The sequence below is a fragment of the Mytilus galloprovincialis genome, chromosome 6, assembly GCF_965363235.1.
Source record: "Mytilus galloprovincialis chromosome 6, xbMytGall1.hap1.1, whole genome shotgun sequence".
In the NCBI taxonomy this organism is placed as follows: domain Eukaryota; kingdom Metazoa; phylum Mollusca; class Bivalvia; order Mytilida; family Mytilidae; genus Mytilus; species Mytilus galloprovincialis.
This window is the reverse complement of record NC_134843.1, coordinates 97027875-97051046: the sequence shown is the minus strand read 5'-3', so window position 1 is coordinate 97051046 and position 23172 is coordinate 97027875. Positions and strand designations below refer to the sequence as shown.

At 31.7% G+C, this 23172-nt stretch overlaps 1 protein-coding gene across 3 annotated transcripts; it reads left to right on the top strand.

The window, feature by feature from the left end:
• The first annotated feature begins 210 nt into the window (after positions 1–210).
• Positions 211–22571, top strand: LOC143080861 (beta-1,4-galactosyltransferase galt-1-like). 3 transcript variants are annotated; one of them, XM_076256960.1, is made up of 4 exons: positions 211–271; positions 9822–9969; positions 19203–19255; positions 20657–20890. In XM_076256960.1, exons 2-4 carry the CDS (start codon positions 9920–9922, stop codon positions 20761–20763), a joined length of 210 nt encoding a protein of 69 aa, XP_076113075.1. In that variant the 5' UTR covers positions 211–271; positions 9822–9919; the 3' UTR covers positions 20764–20890. The 3 variants fall into 3 exon arrangements, with proteins under 3 accessions (XP_076113075.1, XP_076113073.1, XP_076113074.1); XM_076256958.1 differs by lacking the exons at positions 211–271; positions 9822–9969 and adding an exon at positions 12518–12630 and having other exon boundaries at positions 20657–22571; XM_076256959.1 differs by lacking the exons at positions 211–271; positions 9822–9969 and adding an exon at positions 15960–16274 and having other exon boundaries at positions 20657–22571.
• The last annotated feature ends 601 nt before the right edge of the window (positions 22572–23172 follow it).

The following is a 23172-nucleotide window of genomic DNA, read 5'->3' as shown; positions in this document are numbered from 1 at the left end:
AGTAAAACTCAATTTATTTTTGTTGAACTTTTCTTTTTGTGAAAGCCTTTTACAGAGGCTGAGCTATTTTCAAATTTGATTTTAAATTGTTAGTACCAGCAGAGAATCAGATATTTTCAATTCTGTTCCTTGTGACGTCGAGTAGTTTTGTAGATCAAATAAGGTATCGTGGTATTTTCAGTGTGTGTTAAAATGTTTCTTTCCCCTACCACGACGTTCCCATTCCACACCAGCAGCAAAGTGCCTTGTACACGATTACCATCGAGTGTTGGTAGGACAAACATACGTTTTTGATACTTACTAAACAACTTTGAAGTTGCCACAATTCATTTATTAATTCTGCAAAGTCAACTTTTACTCGAATATGCGAATATTTGCCAGTGATGCAGCTTCATGCCATGCGGCATGCGGTAAAAACTTTTTTGTCGATATAATGCAGGTAGTAATGTCTGGATATGGTTTGCAGAATAGAGAATAGTTGACAGAATTATTAGAGATTAAAATTCCATAAAAAAATTGGACAGAAAAAAATGTTTAAATAAAAAAAAATAAAAAAATAGGAAGATGTATTAAGGGAGGGGTCCTGATCCCGAAATCCCGGGTTTAAAAACACGAAATCACGAAATCCCGGGCTTAAAAATACAAAATCCTGAGGTCCCGAAATTCGAAAAAAAGAATTCCCGGATCCCGAAAGGATCAATCCCGAAATCCCGAGCTTAAAAACACTCGATCCCGGAGTCCCGATAAAGGTCCTATCCCCCCTCATTAAGGACATTTTTAAAATCAAGACCCTAGCCTGAGTAAAATAAATTTGCTTGCTAAACACCAAATTGGACAGAAAAAAATGTTTAAATAAAAAAAAAATAGGAAGATTTTAAAATCAAGACCCTAGCCTGAGTAAAATAAATTTGCTTGCTGAACACCTGTTCATAACATCAAAATAACTTTTAAAAGAATACTCAAATGAATCAAATAAATCTACTAATGCATATTTCTAGGGAAGTTAAAAAAAAACTTTGTGTTTTTCAAAGCCAAACTGAAAGGGAGATAATTCTTTGAATAAGATTTTTTTTTTACCATGAAGCAGCAATAGTAGGTGATATGTTTACACCTTATGTAACAAGTTTTAATTATTCACTGGAGTGTTTTTTTATTATTTTTTTTGTATATTTCTAGCTTGATAAATAGGAAACAACAAACTGATAGATACTAACAACTGGTGAACTACTTGACAATGATTTTTTCTGCACTGTTTGCCTCCTTTGGTGAAAGCACTTGTCAAGGAAGCACAACTTATTCCTTAGATATAACAGATGTCTTGTGTATGTCTCCATCTTACTGAACGTTCTGATAGTTTGTTGTATACTTATAATCTGATAATGGTTTACTTTTTACAGTGTGACTTGGATGGAGAGTTGTTGTATTGATACTTATACCACATCTTCTTACTGATATATTCTACAGATACTGAGATAGTGGTACTGTTTATCAAATCTGTTGACATTTCCATTTTTAGGCAAGTTTAAAATAAAATCAGCTGACCTGTCTCATTCTTCATCATTTGATATGACAATTGTTATCCATTATAGTGTTTGTCTTTCTCCAAAACAACTTGTCACAGATCTTGTTTTATTTTCTTATCATTCCTTATGTGTTGATTGTTATATACAAGGCTATACTGTGTTTTGAAATCCATTCCTTCAGAATCTATTTTACTGATCTACTCTATTATCAGTTTTGTGCTTGTTTAAATGTAGATAAGGATTGTCTGATAGCTGGTTTATTCTAGTGAGCAGGGTATAAAGAATATCTTTTAGTAAGACACCAAGTTTGCAGTAGTACTCTGAAATAGACCATGCAAAGTGCAACAACATGTATTTAGGTGACCATTACCATTTTGTCACCTGGTGCATCATTAAGATTTATTATACAGGCTATTACAGCTTATTCCTTCTTACCACTAGTTTGTAAACTTTAAGATCTGTCTTCTTTGTTTGAATCTCGAACATTGAACACTTGATCCTTGTCAGGTAACAAGTTACCAAAAAAAAAAAAGTAAAAAGAGTTGAAAAATGTAAAATAAATAACATTAAGCATGAGGTTTGTCTTTCAGCCAAGATATTTATACCACCATAGATAAGATGTAAAAGATTCTTTGTCTTGTAGGAGTAACGTATCAAGTACACCCAGATAATCAATTTAGAAAAAATTACATTTGATAAAATAAGATTTTTTTTGATAAGTTGAAAGTAGATGATTGTTGATAATAAAATTTTGATACCTCTTGTCAGATGCCATGACTAATACTGATATACTGTATTATTGCCTAGTGCAGGAAGTTTAGAGAAAACTTATAATTTATTACAGTTCGTGCTGAAAACACGTACCCACCACAGCTGTATAAGTTTCAAAGCTGTATTTTATGTTCTGAAATCTATAGTTAATCTTTGATAACAAGGATTAATGAATTAGCATGTACTTTGCCCTTATCCAAATTTTAGGAATATTTTACAAACAGCAGGTTGAATCCATCATTTTACTAAATGGACAGATTTAAGATAAAATGTACCTGTATGTCATCAAACAGAACTAAAGTTAGTATAGTGAATTGCAAAGTAATATTCTTGGTTTATTTAGGTTTTTGGGAAGTATGGAACTTGAGGAAACATTAGTTATGTTGGTTCATTTACAGGTCCATATATGATTTTAGACTCCCTGAGGTCATTTTTTAAATGTGGAAGATAACAAACAGGCAAACCAAGGAGGTTATATCTAATATAACCTCCTTGGACAAACTAAATTATCCAAATTTAGCTATTATCAGCCCTTAATTTTTCATCAGTTTCTCTTTGCCAAATCTTGAGAAGCACTATCATAAAAATCTAGATAGAAAATATTTTAGATAAAGATATATAACTATTTAAAATATTGATAGAACAAAATCAGATTTTGTTGTAACCTGATAGAAATCAAATTTCATTGTTACAATTGGAAACTTGAGTTTATGATTTATAACATATAATCAAATGGAGACATATTTACAATGAATTCTTAAAGAGGCTTGACATTAGATCTCAGTTAAATGATACCAATATTATTAAATGTGATACAGTTATTTTATAAATGACCATGATAAATTACGACTGGGGAATTCCATAACAGGTGATGCATTTGTAAAGGTCTGCAGTCTTTTGCTTTAATGTAGTATTTTTATGAAAACAAAAGACCTGGTCAGTTGATAAATGATACATTTAAAGTGAAAAATTGATCCCAGTGTGCAACTGTAGAACTGCATCATGTCACAATGATCCCTGGCTGTTGTTTCGTCAGGTATTCAAAAGCAGACGAAATATAAACAGCTGCCCCATAGCATATTTTTCTAGACTAAGTATGATGAAATTCAAAATTATGTCAATGATTAAGTGTATCAATAAAAGATGATGTGGGGTATACATCAATGAGACATCTCTTTCCTGAAGTAGAATTGAAGGGTTTTCTCACAGCATAGCAGGGTTGTTTAGAATGATATCACAAAGTTTTGGTTGTAAATTTTAAATTCAGATCTCAAATCTTGAGTTATTATTTTAAGATTTGTATAAAAAGCTTTCATTTCCTCTCCCTGCGTTGAGTATATACCTTATTAATCACGTTTTATAGCGTATCTTGATCATTATATTACATTTATTGTAAAACAAATACTTGTTTCTAGACAACTATCATTATTATTGCACCCTAAACTTTAATAATTCACAATTTATTACAGTGTCATGAAAAGTTACAACACATTTATATCTAACAATATTTACATAATGTAGCAAGATGAAAAGATTCGGCTATATTTACGAAATTAAGGGCCGTTATCAGTATAATATCATACATTAATAAAAAGCATCCATCTGATTTATACAAATTCAATACCAGACTTCTACTTTCCTTATCACTAGATTTAATCTTAATTTGAATTTAAAAAGAGATGAAAGTTTTCAGATATTGTTTAATTATGTTTTATCACATTTATTTTAGAATGAAACACTATTTTGAGTACTATAAATTCAGAATTTATTATGTGTATGTATTTCTGTGATTTTTGAATAAACTGAGGCAAATGAAGTTTAATTATTGCGATTTCAGGATCTTATACAAATAATGCTATCAAAATTCAAAATGCAAGTTCTTATTTTGGGTCACTTATTCAGTCATATTTTTTCACAATAATAAAAACATCTAAAACATTTCTGAATTTATTATTTTTATTAAGCCCTGAGTAGAAATTATTATAAGAATAAGAATAAGAATAAGAATATTTTATTATTCCAATCAAGGGCCCTTGATGGGCAGCATAACATGTACACATAGAACAATACATCATGATTTGTAACAGAAAAACATTTTCATATAATAAAAGGAAACATTAAAAAAGTTCAGATAGGTGTTATTATCTTCATTCTATAAAAATCAAATACATTTAGTTCCAGGCAGGATGAGAACCATAAAATCATTACAATTATCATTGTTATTACATACATTAATTAACATTTCGTCTAACTTCTAGACATGTAATAATATAGCTCCCTAAATATTTAAGTATAGACAAATTTTCATTAGTAAATAACCAAACAAATTTTGCCTCATTTGAAAGATGTATAAAATTAGGACAAATACAGTTTATCTCCTCGAAAAATATCTCCCTATCATTTTTGTATGCTGGACAACTAGTTATAAAATGTTGTTCATCTTCAACCAGATTTAGAGTACATTTCTTACAAAGCCTTTGATTTCTTTCTATATATAATGTTTTATACCTGTCTCTTTCTATTTTGAGATCATGTGCACTGATTCTAATTTTACATATGGCACTTCTCAATTGAAAATTGTTTAAAGATAGATACATTTCTTTCGAAAAACAAGTTTTAAGTTTGAAATAAGTATCTAATTTACTACTCTGTGTATCTGTTCTTTTTGTGTTCCAAAATTTTATAAAACTATTACAAAGTTTTTGCTTAACTGACTTGATAAAAAAGTTGAGCTTCACTTCCAAATTATGAATATTCATCTTTTTAAAAATGAAATGTATGGATGAATACCAGCATTCAATATTATTATTATGTTTTTGTTACACATATAGGTATCATACAGTAAACCATCTTTCATATTCTTTATTCTAAACCAATATTTTAGCATTGATAATACAATTGAAAAATATAAAGGGAATCTACCAAGCTCTCCTAGCACAGCTAGGTTAGAAGACTTTTTGTTTACACCTAATATATACTTCATATATCTTAGATTGGATTTATCTAAAAAATCATTCATATAAATGTGCTGTAATAAATATTCACTTTCTTTCTGGCATGCTGCAGAGCTAGTTTTAAACATACCTGTAATTTCACTGCCATACATTAAAATGGGTTTTATTGTATGGTCATATACATGTAATAGAGTAGAAATACTTGGATTGGAAGATGATAAAGATCTTTGCAATTTGAATACAGCTTTTAGTGATTTTTTGTATAATTCTTCCTTTCCCTGCTTAAAAAGTCCACTAGATATAAATTTTAAACCTAAATACTTATAATTGTTAACACATTCTATTGTATCTTTTTCGAAATAAAAATATTCTTTTAAAAGTTTACCAGGTTTGTTAAATATAATAACTTTGGTTTTAGATAGATTGACCTCTAAACACCATTTATTACAAAATTTTGATAAATCATCAAGTCGTTTTTGAAGACCTGCCTTGGAACTAGAAAAAATAACAATATCATCTGCATACATGAGGCAGTCAATTCGGCGACCGTTAATATCAACAGCATCTGGGCTTTCTTTAAATACATCCGGTAAATCATTTATAAAAATCTTGAAAAGGTTTGGACTTAAAACGTCCCCTTGCTTTACTCCAATTTGAGAATAAAAATTAGGAGTAAGCACATCACCTATTTTAACACATAATTCACTTTTATTGTACATGTCTCTCAGGATTGCATAAAAGTTACCACCTATATTATATTTTAATAGCTTATATTTTAAACCAGAATGTAAGACTTTGTCAAACGCTTTTTTGAAATCAACAAAGCAAGCATAAAGTTTCCCACCTTTCATACTGGTGTACTTGTCCATTATAGTTTTTAATACAAACATGTGATTCGATGTCCTACTTGTACTTGAAAAACCAATCTGATCACACATATTCGGATCTCACAACTTTTTGTATATGAAATGGTAATTCATCTTACACTGGACAGTTTGTAGGCACTGACCTCACAGGCTTGCTACTTGGGGTATTTATAAAATTTTAAATCAAAAGTTTTTACAGTTTATATCAGCTAAGAAGTTGGAAAATCAGTGATCATGATCAACTATTTAAGTGTTTTGTCACTTGCAAATAAGTATTTTGTTTTAAATAACATTATAAGCACCCTGAAATCTTAAATTCTTGTAGGATTTTAATAAAATTTGTAACAAGGTTTATGTCAGTAATGTCAAACAAGTCAAGAAACCACCACTTCTCAACTATTCATTCAGGAGTTATGTCCCCTTGAAATGAAATTCTATTAAAATAGCATTGTAAGGACTCAAAAATTAACATTTCTTAAAAGATTTATATGAAATTTATATAAAAGGTTTAATAGATCAATACTGTCTTAGATGAGTTTGAAAATTAATGCTGGTTAACCATTTTGATAGGAATTGCGCCCCTTTGTAATAAAAAACATGGAAAATTGCATTGTTAGTGATCTCATACAGTAACACATTTTTGTTACAGGATATTTATGAAAAGTTAAAAGAATCCCAAAAATATGTTGGATGTATTACTATGGGAGATTAGAATTGATACTGTTCTTTCATTATACTAGAACTAAGCAGTGTTGTAAATTCTATTTTAAAATAGGAACTTTTTAAATAGAAAGAACATGTAAAATAAAATCTCATTTGTTTAAAGTACACAGTTCATGCTGCAGATTGTCTGCCAATTTTTTTTTTTTAATTGCCAAAAAATATATCTTCAATTTCTCTTATGTTTCAATTCATGAAATGTTTTTGAAATGTCTTTATGAATCATTGCACTTGTAGGTTAAAAGTTTTTGACATGATACAGTTTATTTTAGTCGTAGGTTCAACATGTAAAATTAAGAACACAAGCTAGGGTACAACTCTTTGATGATTTGTGCAAATGACTATTTTTTGACAAATTTCAGAAATTTTGAATCATTACCTATCTAAAAAGATAGATTTTGTTTGTTTTAGTCAATGATCTGTAAATGATGAAATATACATACAGTTGTAGATCATCAATCATAGAAATCAAAGCAGGTGAGTTATTCAAGTTGTTTTTTATATTGATGGATAATGATCTGTCTGCTTGTCCTTTTACAGTACATATATAAAATAATGTAATATTGAAACTATTTTTCTATATGTTTATGTGGATTTTAGGTGGCTGCCACTAATGATATTTTTTATTTTAATTATGACATATATAAAAAAAAAAAAAAAAAAAAAACTTTTCCATTCTCATCTTCCAAAATAATTTTTCAAAAACATTCAAAAGTTTTGGCAGATTTTTTAGTTGTTTGTCAAAAGTAATTACAAATAAAAAAAATTGCTTTGAGAATACAGTAAGTATTGGCATCTGGAAAACATTTACATTTTTGTTTTTCGTTAAATTTTTGTACATAAATTAGGCCATTCGTTTTCTCGGTGGAGTGTTTTACATTTGTAATTTTTGGGCCTTTTATTATGGACTATGTGGTATGGGGTTTGCTCTTTGTAAAAGACCGTACAGTAACATATAGTTGTTAATGTCTGTGCCATTTGGAAAAGTTGTCTCATTTCAGTTAATATTTTAACAAAAACTCCAAATAATCAGCTGTTTCTGTTGTCAATCAGAGAGATCTTTAAAGGTCTTAGGGATGGAAACTCTAGTTGCACTATATTTGGAATATAAAAAACTTTCTTAAATTTCTACAGTAATTTTATGTTCCCCAGAGATACACAAAATATTTTTATTGGAGTAGAAAAATAAAGATTATTCATTACTAAAATTTGCATGTTAGAAATCATAAAAGTTGGCTGTCTTTGCAATTTTACTTTCGTTTTTATGATCAACTGGATAGAAAGTTACAGTGTAACATATTGCTTATTGGATATTTTCTACACTTTATGAGAAATTATGAAGGTGAAGCCTGGGAATAGAATTCCTAATGATATTGTAATATTGTTGACAAATAAACCATGAATAGGAGGGATTATATATAATGCATGTCATGGAATAATTAGCTCTCTGACTTCATTAGCCAACTGTCATCAGGATCAGTCGGACATCACAGGTCATCAAAGGTCGTGCATGTAAAATCAACATGTAATGCCATATGTGGTGTCAAAATTTACACTTCAATTTTGTCATTTCATAGCTTCTCATAATATTAATTCTCTTTGAACTTTGGTAGTTACTGTAAAAGGTGACGGAAACCCTAGCGTGCAGAGCTGACGGATTCGTCCAGGTGAAAAAGTAAATTAGTAGGTAGCCTATCTCGCCTGTTATTTACCTGTGACCATATTTGGTGTCAAAGGGTGGCCTACTGATGACTTACGTGAAGAATTTAGAATTATAGAAATTATCGAGTAATTTGCTGTAATTTGACAATTATTCTCTAGGTTTCTCCCACTGTTGTCAATAAAGATTGTAATTTTGATTTTTTTGATGATCTGTAATTTTAAAGTAACATTTTGACAGTGGTGTTTATTCAGATTGAGTTGAGTTTAATCTGCATTTATCATCTTTAATTTAGAATAGACAAATCTGTTTTTAATCTTAGTAAAATTATTACAATTTAACATAAGTAGACACACATATTTTATTACTAGTTAAGTGCCCTTCTGATGTGTGTGATCAGAAAACAAGCCATTTGTAAGACAGAGATATTTTTTTTTTAGTTTCTGCTCTAAAATTGAACCATCAGTAACCAGTCAGAATTTATATTAGAGGCATACCTCTCTACATAATAAGCTCTCTTTTTCTGATTTCTAACTCTACCTTTTTTATTCACACCTCTTTGCTAGTCAATGTGTTGTTGCTAGACATATTTTTTCTATATCTAGTTTTATTCCTATTTAGATTTGATGAATAAGATTTTGTACTGAGAGTGCAAGTAAACAGAAAAAGAGTTAAATCATTGTACAGTACCACACACAGCCTACAATGACTAGTTAAGATCATTGTTATCATAATCTAATATTTGAATTAATCTATATCAAATTGACTATAATTATCCAGGATAAGTCACCTAGGTTTATAGTTACACAATAGATATAACTCATATCTTCCTATGCCTCTGGTAATAATTTGATCCTATTGAGAACAAGAAATTTTTCTAATTTTGTGAAATGTTTTGAAATTTGAGAAATAAATAATAATTTCTCATAATTAATGATTTATGGATGCATTATTTCTTAAAACATAATTCCTTTTATTGTATCATTGGTCAAAGCTGATGGTATCAGGTTCCTGACAATTCTAACTTTATTTTGGGTCATTAGTTTTATCAGTATATGATGTTCCTGGTGAAAGTTTTAATCCAGAAGAGTTCATTGAACACAACAAATATGTTTGACTTTAATTTACTGAGAGTGACTGTTCTAAACAAGGAACATTAGATCACTTTGTTTAAGACCCATTATATAGTTATCTTTAGGGATGCATACAAAGCTACAAGATTCATTCACGCATATTTTTTTTATGAAACGTAACTCTGTCTGTTATTTTTTGCTTTATCTTTCTGCTTAATTAGTTACATTCAATTATACCAATATTCATTTTTCAGCATCCAGAAATATAATTTCAAAATACAAAATGCAAGAGTTCACAGAATTAGCAAGGAAAAAATTACAATTATAGCTACAGAATACAGTACACCTAGATATGGATGTGAAAAGAACTAATTCAAGACAACACAGAAAAGATATGTTAAGGTAGGATTTTATGGTAAAGCATGACGAAAGATACAAAATGAAAATAAGTGTCTAGTTATCAACTGTATAAGAATGATTCATGTTAAAGAAATACGCTAAACCTCATACTAGACTTTCTTTGCAATAACAGAACATGCTTAGCACATGCCCAATCCATTTCCAACTGAGGTTACAGCAAAGATTGCATGCAAACAGGTTCAAATCAGACATAATTAATGTCTCGCAAGACAATAATGCAAGCACTTTAAAGTATAGACTTAGAAGTTAAATGTATGAGTATACTCCCAAAAGTTTTACATTACTTAAAAGTATAGAGACAATATTCATATGGTAGACAGTAGTCTCAAAAAGTATATGGTAAATTTGTCTCATAAGTTGTTTGTTAAGAATATAGTCTTCAAAGGTATACATTATAGAGTATAGTATGATCTGAAGGGAGCTTCATCAACATGATCATTGTCTTACCAACTTCTCTGAAGATGAATAGTATATGAGCTCAATATCTTATGACAGCCATACTACATGAATTCATTCTGATTTGCAGGATACTACGTTCTTGGATTTGTTTGGTAGGGGGAAAAAGAGATACTCTATGAAATACAAATGTTTTGTTGCTTTGATAAGAACAAATGATGCTGGAAAATAAGATATCCTCTTAAGACGAGAAAATTAATAAATTTACAACATTTAACTCTAAAAGGAGTGACCATATGTTAATATGGTAATTAAAAGTGCATGGGCTTCATCTCAATGTCCAAATGAAATTTACTAATAGTAACATTACTATTTATAGACTATGGCTTATATATTGGCTGAGAATTTTTTTTCTGTGTGGGTCTGATCAGTTTCAAGTGATGTTTTAACTTTGACTGGTTAAACCAGTGCTTATATGAATGAAACTAAAATCCATTCATCTAAGCCTTGCTTTATTGTTCACAAATTGATTTTTTGAAAAATATGATACTGTTTTTGCTCAAAGTTGAAACTTTATAAAATAGAAATTGATCTTTTCACATAAATAATGATTTGTATAGTAAGGCGTCATTGAAATAGATTAAAGGAAGATAAAGATCTATATTCTCTGTGTTTTGTTTATGATAATGTAATTAATACATCATATTCAGAAATAGTAAACATATCCTTCATTTAAAATGATGACAAATTATGGATTGAATTTCAATTTTGAAAATTGTCCTTGTGGGTAGAAAGTACTTTAATGTTTCAAGTACTAAGTTGGCCGGCTGGAAGAAAAACAGTTTAAAAAAAATAAATTTCATTTCGTTGGATTCAATGATACATGCTTGTTACATATTCAAAATCATAGGCGGATCCAGGGGGTGGGGGCCTTGGTGGCCTGGGCCCCCCCTTTTGTGGGAAAAATTTGGTTGATTATATAGGGAATCACTGATGCATGACTGGAGTGGGCCCCCCCCCTTAGGTCAGTCAGCCCCCCCCCTTAGGAAAAGTTCTGGATCCGCCACTGAAAATCTATGTACACTTCATAATCAAATTAAACTATATATGTTATGGTGGCTAACAAGATAGTACCCAAACCATGTCTGTGACTGTAAAAATGATCTCACAAAATCACTCATGGTACCAAAATCCAGTCTTACAAGTAGTGGTGATCTATACATAATAATTAATGAAGCGTTAAAAAGTCGGTAAAACATGTAGGAATAAGAAAGGGAATACAGAAAATTTAAGTTGAAAGGTCTGTTTGAATAGTTAGTATTGTGTTTAACCTTATACATAAATATGCTCTGGTCAGCATTTTGAGTTTTACAGGGTCTGTTTGAATATTCTGTGTTGTGTGAAACCTTATTTCTTGATATGTCGCAGGTAAGAATCCAGAGTGTTACAGGGTTTGTTTGATTAGTCAAGTAAAATGTGAAACTTAATTCCTATTTATGTCACTGGACAGCAAGGTTCAGCATCTAAAGAGTTGCTGAATCTGTTTGAGAAATCAGTATGATGTTCAACCTTATTTCTAAATAGTAATGTTATATGAGAAATGCTGAAAAGGAATAGACTTTTATCGACCATCTTGTTGGTGAAGGTCTTCCAGTACCATAGTTGTACATAACCTTCTAACATTTATGCTCCCTACTAGAGCAGATAAATTCCTTAATCTGATTAAATTAGATAATAGTATCTGTTGATCTTTCTGTGATAGTTTGTGTCTTGTTTGATTTCCTGTAATTTTGTGTTATGACATTATAACAGCCTTATTAATGTCTCTGATGATTTAAAACTTCTTTTAACTGACATATTATTTAAGAGCTGTTACAATTATGATCAAAGTAAATAGTGTGAATTCACTGTATCAAGAAATATAATTGTGGAAACTTTATTGCTGCTCCGTTAGTCTGGAACTGGTGACATATCATTTTGGATAGTTAATACTGATTATTCAACCAAATTTATTTAAATATATATATTGGTAAATATGATATGCTGGTAGCTGTTCAACCCTCATTTAAAAAAGTCTTTACAAATTTCATAAAATATTTACTTGTTTTTTATGTATTTGGAATATTATGTATAAATAGTAAATAGTGCATGAACTTTCTTGTGTCCTATTGTTATTATGAAACAGGTAGAATTTTAAATGGGGTATCCAAACTGAAAAAGAATCCACCATTACTGTATTAGTGTAGTGTAAGTTGTTTACAAATTTAATGCTTGTAATGCTTTAGCTTACGCTTTGTTGAATTGGGAATCCAACTGAACATTTGTATTAACTGCCAGCTTTGATAGTTAACTTGTTTTCTTGATTGGCTTAATAATATGTTATTCAAAGTTTAAACATTTTACAACAAAACTGAGAAGTTGGTATTTTTATGGAAAAAAGCTTGTATCTTTTACTCAAATACACATCTTAAAAATACAACAGAAATACAATCTATTCATTAATCTAATGATTGATTGACTGATGGGTGTTAAACACCACATCATCTGCTATTTTAAGGTTTATGACCCCTTCTGTAGCCACATCATCTGCTATTTTAAGGTTTATGACCCCTTCTGTAGCCACATCATCTGCTATTTTAAGGTTTATGACCCCTTCTGTAGCCACATCATCGGCTATTTTAAGGTTTATGACCCCTTCTGTAGCCACATCATCGGCTATTTTAAGGTTTATGACCCCTTCTGTAGCCACATCATCGGCTATTTTAAGGTTTATGACCCCTTCTGTAGCCACATCATCAGCTATTTTAAGGTTTATGACCCCTTCTGTAGCCACATCATCAGCTATTTTAAGGTTTATGACCCCTTCTGTAGCCACATCATCGGCTATTTTAAGGTTTATGACCCCTTCTGTAGCCACATCATCAGCTATTTTAAGGTTTATGACCCCTTCTGTAGCCACATCATCAGCTATTTTAAGGTTTATGACCCCTTCTGTAGCCACATCATCGGCTATTTTAAGGTTTATGACCCCTTCTGTAGCCACATCATCTGCTATTTTAAGGTTTATGACCCCTTCTGTAGCCACATCATCGGCTATTTTAAGGTTTATGACCCCTTCTGTAGCCACATCATCGGCTATTTTAAGGTTTATGACCCCTTCTGTAGCCACATCATCGGCTATTTTAAGGTTTATGACCCCTTCTGTAGCCACATCATCTGCTATTTTAAGGTTTATGACCCCTTCTGTAGCCACATCATCGGCTATTTTAAGGTTTATGACCCCTTCTGTAGCCACATCATCGGCTATTTTAAGGTTTATGACCCCTTCTGTAGCCACATCATCGTCTATTTTAAGGTTTATGACCCCTTCTGTAGCCACATCATCGGCTATTTTAAGGTTTATGACCCCTTCTGTAGCCACATCATCGGCTATTTTAAGGTTTATGACCCCTTCTGTAGCCACATCATCGGCTATTTTAAGGTTTATGACCCCTTCTGTAGCCACATCATCGGCTATTTTAAGGTTTATGACCCCTTCTGTAGCCACATCATTGGCTATTTTAAGGTTTATGACCCCTTCTGTAGCCACATCATCGGCTATTTTAAGGTTTATGACCCCTTCTGTAGCCACATCATCGGCTATTTTAAGGTTTATGACCCCTTCTGTAGCCACATCATCTGCTATTTTAAGGTTTATGACCCCTTCTGTAGCCACATCATCGGCTATTTTAAGGTTTATGACCCCTTCTGTAGCCACATCATCGGCTATTTTAAGGTTTATGACCCCTTCTGTAGCCACATCATCGGCTATTTTAAGGTTTATGACCCCTTCTGTAGCCACATCATCAGCTATTTTAAGGTTTATGACCCCTTCTGTAGCCACATCATCGGCTATTTTAAGGTTTATGACCCCTTCTGTAGCCACATCATCGGCTATTTTAAGGTTTATGACCCCTTCTGTAGCCACATCATCGGCTATTTTAAGGTTTATGACCCCTTCTGTAGCCACATCATCTGCTATTTTAAGGTTTATGACCCCTTCTGTAGCCACATCATCGGCTATTTTAAGGTTTATGACCCCTTCTGTAGCCACATCATCGGCTATTTTAAGGTTTATGACCCCTTCTGTAGCCACATCATCGGCTATTTTAAAGCAAATATCCAAATTGAGTAGAAAAAATATACAAGATTTAATCTGACAAGGTCTTTTATAGTCTGGGCTAGAATAATTATTTTCCTAAAATGGTATCAGTCCTAACAAATAATATGATACACAGAAACATTGTCAAAAATAAAATATAATGATATTGCACACCTTATTTTAATGGTTAATACCAATCTCTCTTAAAAAGCTGAAAAAAACTATGCTTCAGGACTGAAAAAAGAAGACTGGTTAACATTATTATCATATTTTTTTTCTTGCATTGGCAGCTGGCTGGGTTAATAATGTTAGTATTGTATAATTACTGTCTCTACACCACGTTGATAGCGTTTTTGAATACACCCCTTAGCATTTGACAGCATTTTTGAAAAAAAGCTTAAACAAATGGGAGGGTCTGTAGAAACAGTAATTATACACTACTACTGTGCTTACTTCAGAGATGCTGGTAAATACTCTAGCTATAGCTTGAAATCAGCACTAGTTTGTGAAACTCAAAGAAACAAGAAATAAGGAGATGTAGTATGATTGCCAATGAGACATCTATACACTGAGTCTGCATGACGTGCATGTAAGCAATATAAAAACTGCCGAGTCCTTGATTGGTAATTACTGTAAACACATATGCATACCTCTATTTAGATTTAGAACCTTTAATGCATCCCTGATGTATTTTAATGGTTATTGTAAAGAAAGAAAAGACATTATAACATGCTTTTATATCAGGATGAAGGGCATATTATTCCTGTATAAATATTAGAGCTTGTTTATAGGATTCTTAATCTATAATTCCTTTAACCAGATAAATTTATATCATGAAAAACATTTTGGTTTTATAGTCTTTAAAACAAATAGACTTGGTATTGGAGATTTATATCATATGTTTCCAAATTATTCTGGTTATCAAATTTAAAAATGACACAATAATGTTAAGCAATGTTATGTGACACAACACTACACTGTGAAGGAGAGCTGTGGTGTAGTGGTTAGCTTATCGAACACTTATATTAATCCCTTTCCACTTTGCTGGTGTGAGTGCTGTCTTGTAGCCACACTTTTTCTAAATCTACAAGGGTATCTACAACATTTTGAAATTCTAATTGTTTTCTCTCAAGAAAACATTCAAATCATCACAACAAATAGTTTCTCATTATTTTAGCAAATAGATATCCTAGATATTATTAGTCTTTCAAGGTGGAGTGAATCAGTAAGGCTTGTTTTCTGGGCTGAATAACTTAAAACCTCCATTTTGTGACACAAATGTTAGTTGATGTTGGTCAATTTTATAGTTATACTCAGACAAACAGTAAATATTCTGCATTTATATGGTGGTCAATTAAACTGAAATAGCTTGAATTCAAACCAAAAAACATTTCTTGAATCAGAATCATATCTTAAGATTATTATTATTTCCCCATTCTCACTTACAGCCAAGGCCAAAAAATATGAATACCGAAGGAAATTCATGGTTCATGTGCTCCTTGAACAAAGAACTGTTATGGAGATTCACTTGTTTAAAGGTTCAGTGGTATCTATTCAGATAGTTAGAGGTTATTTAAATGTCTTATATGGAAATATGATATGTTTTAGTGATCTCTATACAGAATCATATTTCTTTACAGTATGGAAGACTACACCTTGGGACACAGAAGTAGACATTTATGTCAACAATTTTCTTTCATTAAGACTGAGATGAGAGTTTGAAGGAAGATGAATTATGATATAAATTTTGGTAATATGTCAGATTTTTATAATCCATTGTGATCTGTCTGATATAACCTGTCATAATTTGTTGTTTTTTCACGGATTATGAGTTTTGTTGAATAGAGAGTTTTTAATATCTTATTACTTATTTGTCTATCACTCAAGTATAAAATGATGCAGCAAAAATTATATTTAATAAGATACCATAAAGTATAAAATGATGCAGCAAAAATGATATTAAATATTGCTTAAATACTAAGTACAATAATTTGAGATATTTTTATTGTATAGAGAAACTCAAAACTTAAAAATTTGGTCTGTAAAATTCAAAGATAAAAATGTTTCTATTGTAAATGATTGAATTGGGGGCAAAGTGATAACAACTAATTATGTCCCCTTATTGCAAAAAATAATAATGCATTACAATAGTGCTTTAGAAAATGTTTATAAGATGGGTACACAGTGTTTCTAGTTACACTGTAGAAAAAGTTTCCTTGTTTGTGTATGTTCTGAGTACTAAGCATTCTGTTGCAGTCTTAATTAAGTACCGTATGTCACATTGTAATGCATTTTTGTACAAGTTGGTCAATGAAAAATTAAAGATTAACTTTAAGACAAAACAATACTTACTCTGAGCTGACCTGACTATGTTCTTCCTCTATAGTGCTGTTTGATAAGCAGACACGCAGGTAATACCAGTTTCAATGTCATTGATTGGTTTGACCTTGTAGGGAGTCTTCCCAAGTACCTCCATAGGTTCAATATTTAGACTTTTATTTGTGAGCCTATAAAATGATTCACAGGGGCAGATGTAGAATTTTTAAAAGGGGATAAAAATGATTGATATACCGCTGAGCAGAGCAAGTGAAAAAAAATGGATGATTTCATGCCATAAAATGATATGAAAATGCTATCAAAAAGAGGTATTCACACTCTTTGACCCCCTGAATCTGCCACTTCTTCATGTAAAATTTCCATAGGGCTTCTAATTAATGCATTGCTTATGCTAACAATAGACTTTGAAATTAACTTTAAAGAAACATTTGTCTTATATTTTAAATGTGAGAATTTCTTGTGTGTTTTTACTAGTGTATTTGTATATGTTTGTTTAAAATGTGTGTTTTACTTCAGTGTTTTTATTTCTTATATGTGGTACTTGCCCATTACAAAAGGTTTTACAAGGTTATGTTTGTATGTTAAAATATGTATTGACTCTAAAAGCTATTGTTTTGTTTTAACAAGGACTCTCATGGTAGCGTTATGGGTAAAGAGTACTTCTTAAAAACAATAATGAAAATGTATTTCTTAAAATGTTGAACATTTAGGTCAGATTTTGAAGGAAATTTATAATTTTACTCATGGAAGCTCGTTTTCCTTGATAGGTAAGCTCCAATATGATCAGTTTACTTTGTTCTAGGTGTTTTATTTAACTTTACTTGTTTCTATAATTTCTCATATGTAGACTTGTGTAAATACTCTTCTATCAGAACCATATTGAATCACTTTGTAAGTTATACAGTTACTTCATTACTACCCCCCACCCACATCCCTCTCCCCATGTTATGTTTGGTTATACTTCATTACTAACCCCCACCCACATCCCTCTCCCCATGTTATGTTTGGTTATACTTCATTACTAACCCCCACCCACATCCCTCTCCCCATGTTATGTTTGGTTATACTTCATTACTAACCCCCACCCACATCCCTCTCCCCATGTTATGTTTGGTTATACTTCATTATTAACCCCCACCCACATCCCTCTCCCCATGTTATGTTTGGTTATACTTCATTACTAACCCCCACCCACATCCCTCTCCCCCTGTTATGTTTGGTTATACTTCATTATTAACCCCCACCCACATCCCTCTCCCCATGTTATGTTTGGTTATACTTCATTTCTAACCCCGACCCACATCCCTCTCCCCATGTTATGTTTGGTTATACTTCATTACTAACCCCCACCCACATCCCTCTCCCCCTGTTATGTTTGGTTATACTTCATTACTAACCCCCACCCACATCCCTCTCCCCATGTTATGTTTAGTTATTAGCAGAGAAGGTTTTAAACATAGCCATCCCATACGGTTATCCACCCCTCCTTCCTTGAGGATTCAAGCCCTCTAACTAATGTTCCTCTTTTACCTGCTAATCATAAGAACAGAGGCGGATCCAGCCATTTTCAGAAGGGTAAGTTCCCAACCCAGAATAAAGGGGGGGTTCCAACCATATGTCCCAATTCAAATGCATTGATCGTCCACAAAAAAGGGGTGTTAAACCCCCTAACACCTCCCCCTTCCTCAGGATCCACCACTTAGAATAATATACTTGCACAGAGCCATCACATATCGTTCTCCACGACTTTTTTCTTTGAGACCCCCTTAGTGTAAGTCATAATCCACTTATAAGTTTGTACCTGCCAATTAGTGTTAATATATTGATTCACCTTGTCAGAGGTTGTTTGTTTAGATCCTCAAGTAGCTTGACCTTATCCCATTGTCCAGATTGAATTACTATCAGAAATATTGGTGAATACCATCAGGTTATTTATGTGCCAATGTTCTATATTTGTATATTTTTCCTGATTGATGTTTTAATTTTTTAAACTATATTTGAAAACTAATGATTCAAACAGTCTCATAATTTCCTTAGCTTTGTGGAACAGCATATTAATGAACGAAAATGCTTCATAATTTGTTTATATTAGTAAACAATAATCTTCTTTAGAAGAACTTAGTAAACTAAAGCCAACTATAGTCTTCTAGTCTCTTGACTCTAGAGTACACTACTGATCAGTTGACATCAGGAAAAGTTCAGATACAATATTTTTATTCTGAATGACTTTTGTAGCAAGATTCTTATATTGAAATATGATTTGAACTGTAAAATAAATTTATAAATATATTACAATGCATATTGATCTGTATTATGTGTAATTGCATTTTTTTTCCTTTAGATATGACCAGGGAAAGCTTATTGATCAGCGAAAGAATATTTTCAGTAAATTTGGTAATTTTTGTTTCTTTATAGCAACAGTTGCCTCTCATTGTACTTACTAGTAACAATCAGTTCACATAGCTTTTTTTGAAGTTTTGGAACACTCAGACGCCCGATAACAAATCTTAGACTTTAGAAACTATAAATTGAGCTAGCAGCATTAGAATATAAGTTGATTTCTAAAATGATTAATGTTTTATGGTTATACATTGTCATTTCAACTAGTCAGGAAATGTTGCTAATTTTACATTTTGGTCAGTTTTCAAATCAGCAATTTTCATATTTTCATCATTGAAACTGATTAGGAGTCAATTATAATGATAGGTGATTGTGATGGTAGTCACTAGAGTCTGGTCTGTATATAACATCTGCTATAAATCTGCTTAGCATGGCATAGAACATATCAGCCATGATAGTGCTAATATGATGAATTCTTTTAATTGTCTTGTGAACACTTTCTCTTTTGAGGACAAGGAAACCAATAATTTTTGCCCCCAAAAATTAGCAAATTAATCTGTGTCTACCTCAAGGTCACACACAAAAGCTTCTTCTCTGCCTACCTGCCAACACTTAATGTTTGACTGTTTGGGGCCAAAACAATACTTCAACTTTGAATACACCAGCAAGATACAGCAGCCAAGTAGAAGATGAAACAATGAAGAACAACTGAAATCTGTTGCTATTAAACATTTGTAGAGCACTACTTCCTCTCTTCCTCTTTGCCACAGCTTACAGGGTTTGCAAAAAACATAATACACCAAGTGGGGAAAAGTATAAGTCCTTGTCCAAACCCCTAACCTCATTGGGGAATAAGCACCTATTTGTTGATTTATTGTTATTTTTTTCATCCACTCTGTATATCAGCTTTGCTTTGATGGTTGTTTCTCAGCTGTAGGCTATTCTAAACTCACATATACCCGGTAACCTATAAGCACACTCTTCTAATGTCATTTCTCTCTGCTTTGCTTCTGCTTTATAACCTGTAAGTCCACTTATTTGAATATATTTTCTCTCTGTTATTCATTTTGTATTTTACATACTTAATATTCACTCTTGCTCTTTGATACTAACTTTTGTGAATTTTATGGGAGAAGGTATCAGATATTAGTTTTAAACAGATAATAAATTTTTAAAATTTTAAAAATCAATGGTAATATGACTTTTTTTATCCATGCAAATTGGAACCCAGGAAAATACATGCATGTACAGAAGAAGGAAGAATTATCCAAATATGATAACTACTTGAGATTTGTTTATATAAATTTTCTTGGTTCAGAAAAAATCTACCAGTGTTCCTTATTCAGCTAGTTGTTAAAAATAAAAATAAATTTCGTCTATAAAATTTTCAGCTTATTTTGGCTTTATAATTTACAGTACTTTTATTATATGACTAAAGACTGTTTCTGTTCACAGTGTTGACACAAGGAATTTGTACAAAGGATTATGGGAAGACGAAAAAAATGTTATTATCTAGCAGTGATATCTGTATTGTTTGTTTTCACAATGTGTACACTGCATAACCAGCTACAACTATACAAGAACTCTGTAGAAATCCAAAATGAGGCTGGTTACTTTGAAGACAAACTTAATGTTCAAACAGATTCTAGACATTTGCAGATAAATTCAGTTTTGGATAAAGATAACATTTTTAACTATAAAGGGAATGGTTCTCCTTGCTTTCTAAGTCCAGAAACTAAGGAGCTTAAGTTTCAAACAGTAGCAAAAAATATATTTTATGTTTATTCAGCCTACTTGGATAGAAGAGTAGCTGACCATTACATAAGGATTATGTCATTATTAAATAAAGACTTTAACAAAAGTTTAGATATTGTCTGCTATTTAAGGGGAGATAATAATGAATATTATCTGGTTTCTGCCACTAAATATGTATTAGCTGAAAATCATAATAAACAATATGGCGGATGGGTGATGTCCTGCCCTATACCCGACGATTTCAATCCGTGTCAGGTGACTGTTAGTGCAAAGGTCAAAGCAGAAAACTATACTGAATCATTTCAGATAAATAACATAACAATGACTTTAATTGATATAAATCCTGCTAATGCTAGATTTGACTATACTGTATGCGTTCCTCCTTTATACGGAGATTTCCTTCCTCATAAGCTGATAGAATTCATGGAATTTACTAAATATTTTGGTGCCGAAAAGTTTATAATTTACCATCATGATATTCAAAACAAAAAAAGTAGAAAAGTTTTTGAATATTATTCAAACCAAATAACTGCTATTCAATGGAAATTACCTAGAGAAATAGATCTACAATTGATAAAGAATCATGGTCAGCCTCTAGCTCACATGGATTGTCTCTATCGTGCCATGAGTATAACTGATAAGTTAGTAATCCAAGATATCGATGAATTAATCGTTCCCCATGACAAGAACTTATTTTGGAAAGATTCACTTTCACCTTTATTTAACAAAACTGTGATAGGAATCGGAATACGGAGTGCATTTTTCTACAATTGCACGTCAAAAGGTGATGTTGTTGCACTGGGTTGCACAACTAGATCCCAAATGTACAGCCGTTCACGAACAAAAGTGATAGTCAAGCCATCTGCTGTGTTTGAAGTTGGAATTCATCATGTGAGCAAGCCTTTAGTGGAAGAATACAGAGTTATTTTTCCTGATCCATGGATAGTTTTACTTCATCACTATAGAAGATGTTTAAAAACTTTTGGAATGAATTGTGATAATTGGGTAAAGGATGAAACCATGATACGAAAATATAGTGCTGTGAAAAATAGAATATTACAAGTTAAACACAAAATTTAATTAAATGTTTCAATCCTATAGTTTTATTCAGAAAATATATCATATGTTTTTTACTTTATATTCTCTAAGTAGATTTGTCTTCAAATGGTCAAATAGCCTTTGACAAGAAAGAGGATATATTTGATAAGAACATGTTCTTTTATTTCATTTAGAATAAATTATAGAGATAACATCTACATATAAGTCAGCATGACTCAAATTGTCATTGAACTCCTTGTAGGAGTTATTGCCCTTGAGTTACAAATTTTAACAAGTTTTGTGTGTTTTTGATTATTTACTTGGACACAGTAATAGAGAGAAACTGGTAGAAGCAAAAATTATCAGCAAGATAAAATTTACAAACAAATCAGCATAGCTTAAATTGTCAGTTGACCTCCTTATATGAGTTATTGCCCTTTGATGATGATTTTTACCCCTATTTTGCCCTTTTGCCTAATATTTTGTACAAAATTATTAGAGATGAAAATAGTGGACAACAAACATTAATGTTAGCAAAATAAGATATACAAATAATTAAAGCAGTATTTGGCTTTAAAGTGATGATTTTTTATTTGCCTTTTTAGCTCACCTGGCCTAAAAGGCCATGTGAGCTTTTCTTATCACTTGGCGTCCGTCGTCGTCGACGTCGTCGTCGTCGTCGTCGTCGTCGTCGTCTGTCGTCGTTAACAATTTTTCAAACATCTTCTCCTCTGAAACTACTGAATGGATTTGAATGAAACTTAGCATGATTGTTCCTTAGAGTATCCTGCACAAAGTGTGCGCTTCGATTTTTGATCCGTCAAAAAACATGGCCGCCGTTACCTAAAATAGAACATAGGGGTCAAATGCAGTTTTTGGCTTATATCTCGAAAACGAAAGCATTTAGAGCAAATCTGACATGGGGTATAAATGTTCATTAGGTCAAGATCTATCAGCCCTGAAATTTTCAGATGAATCAAACAAACCATTGTTGGGTTGCTGCCACTTAATTGGTAATTTTAAGGAAATTTTGCAGTTTTTGGTCATTATCTTGAATATTATTATAGATAAAGATAAACTGTAAACAGCAAAAATGATCACCAAAGTAAGATCTACAAATAAGTTAATATGACCAAAATTGTCAATTGACCCCTTAAGGGGTTATTGTCCTTTAATGG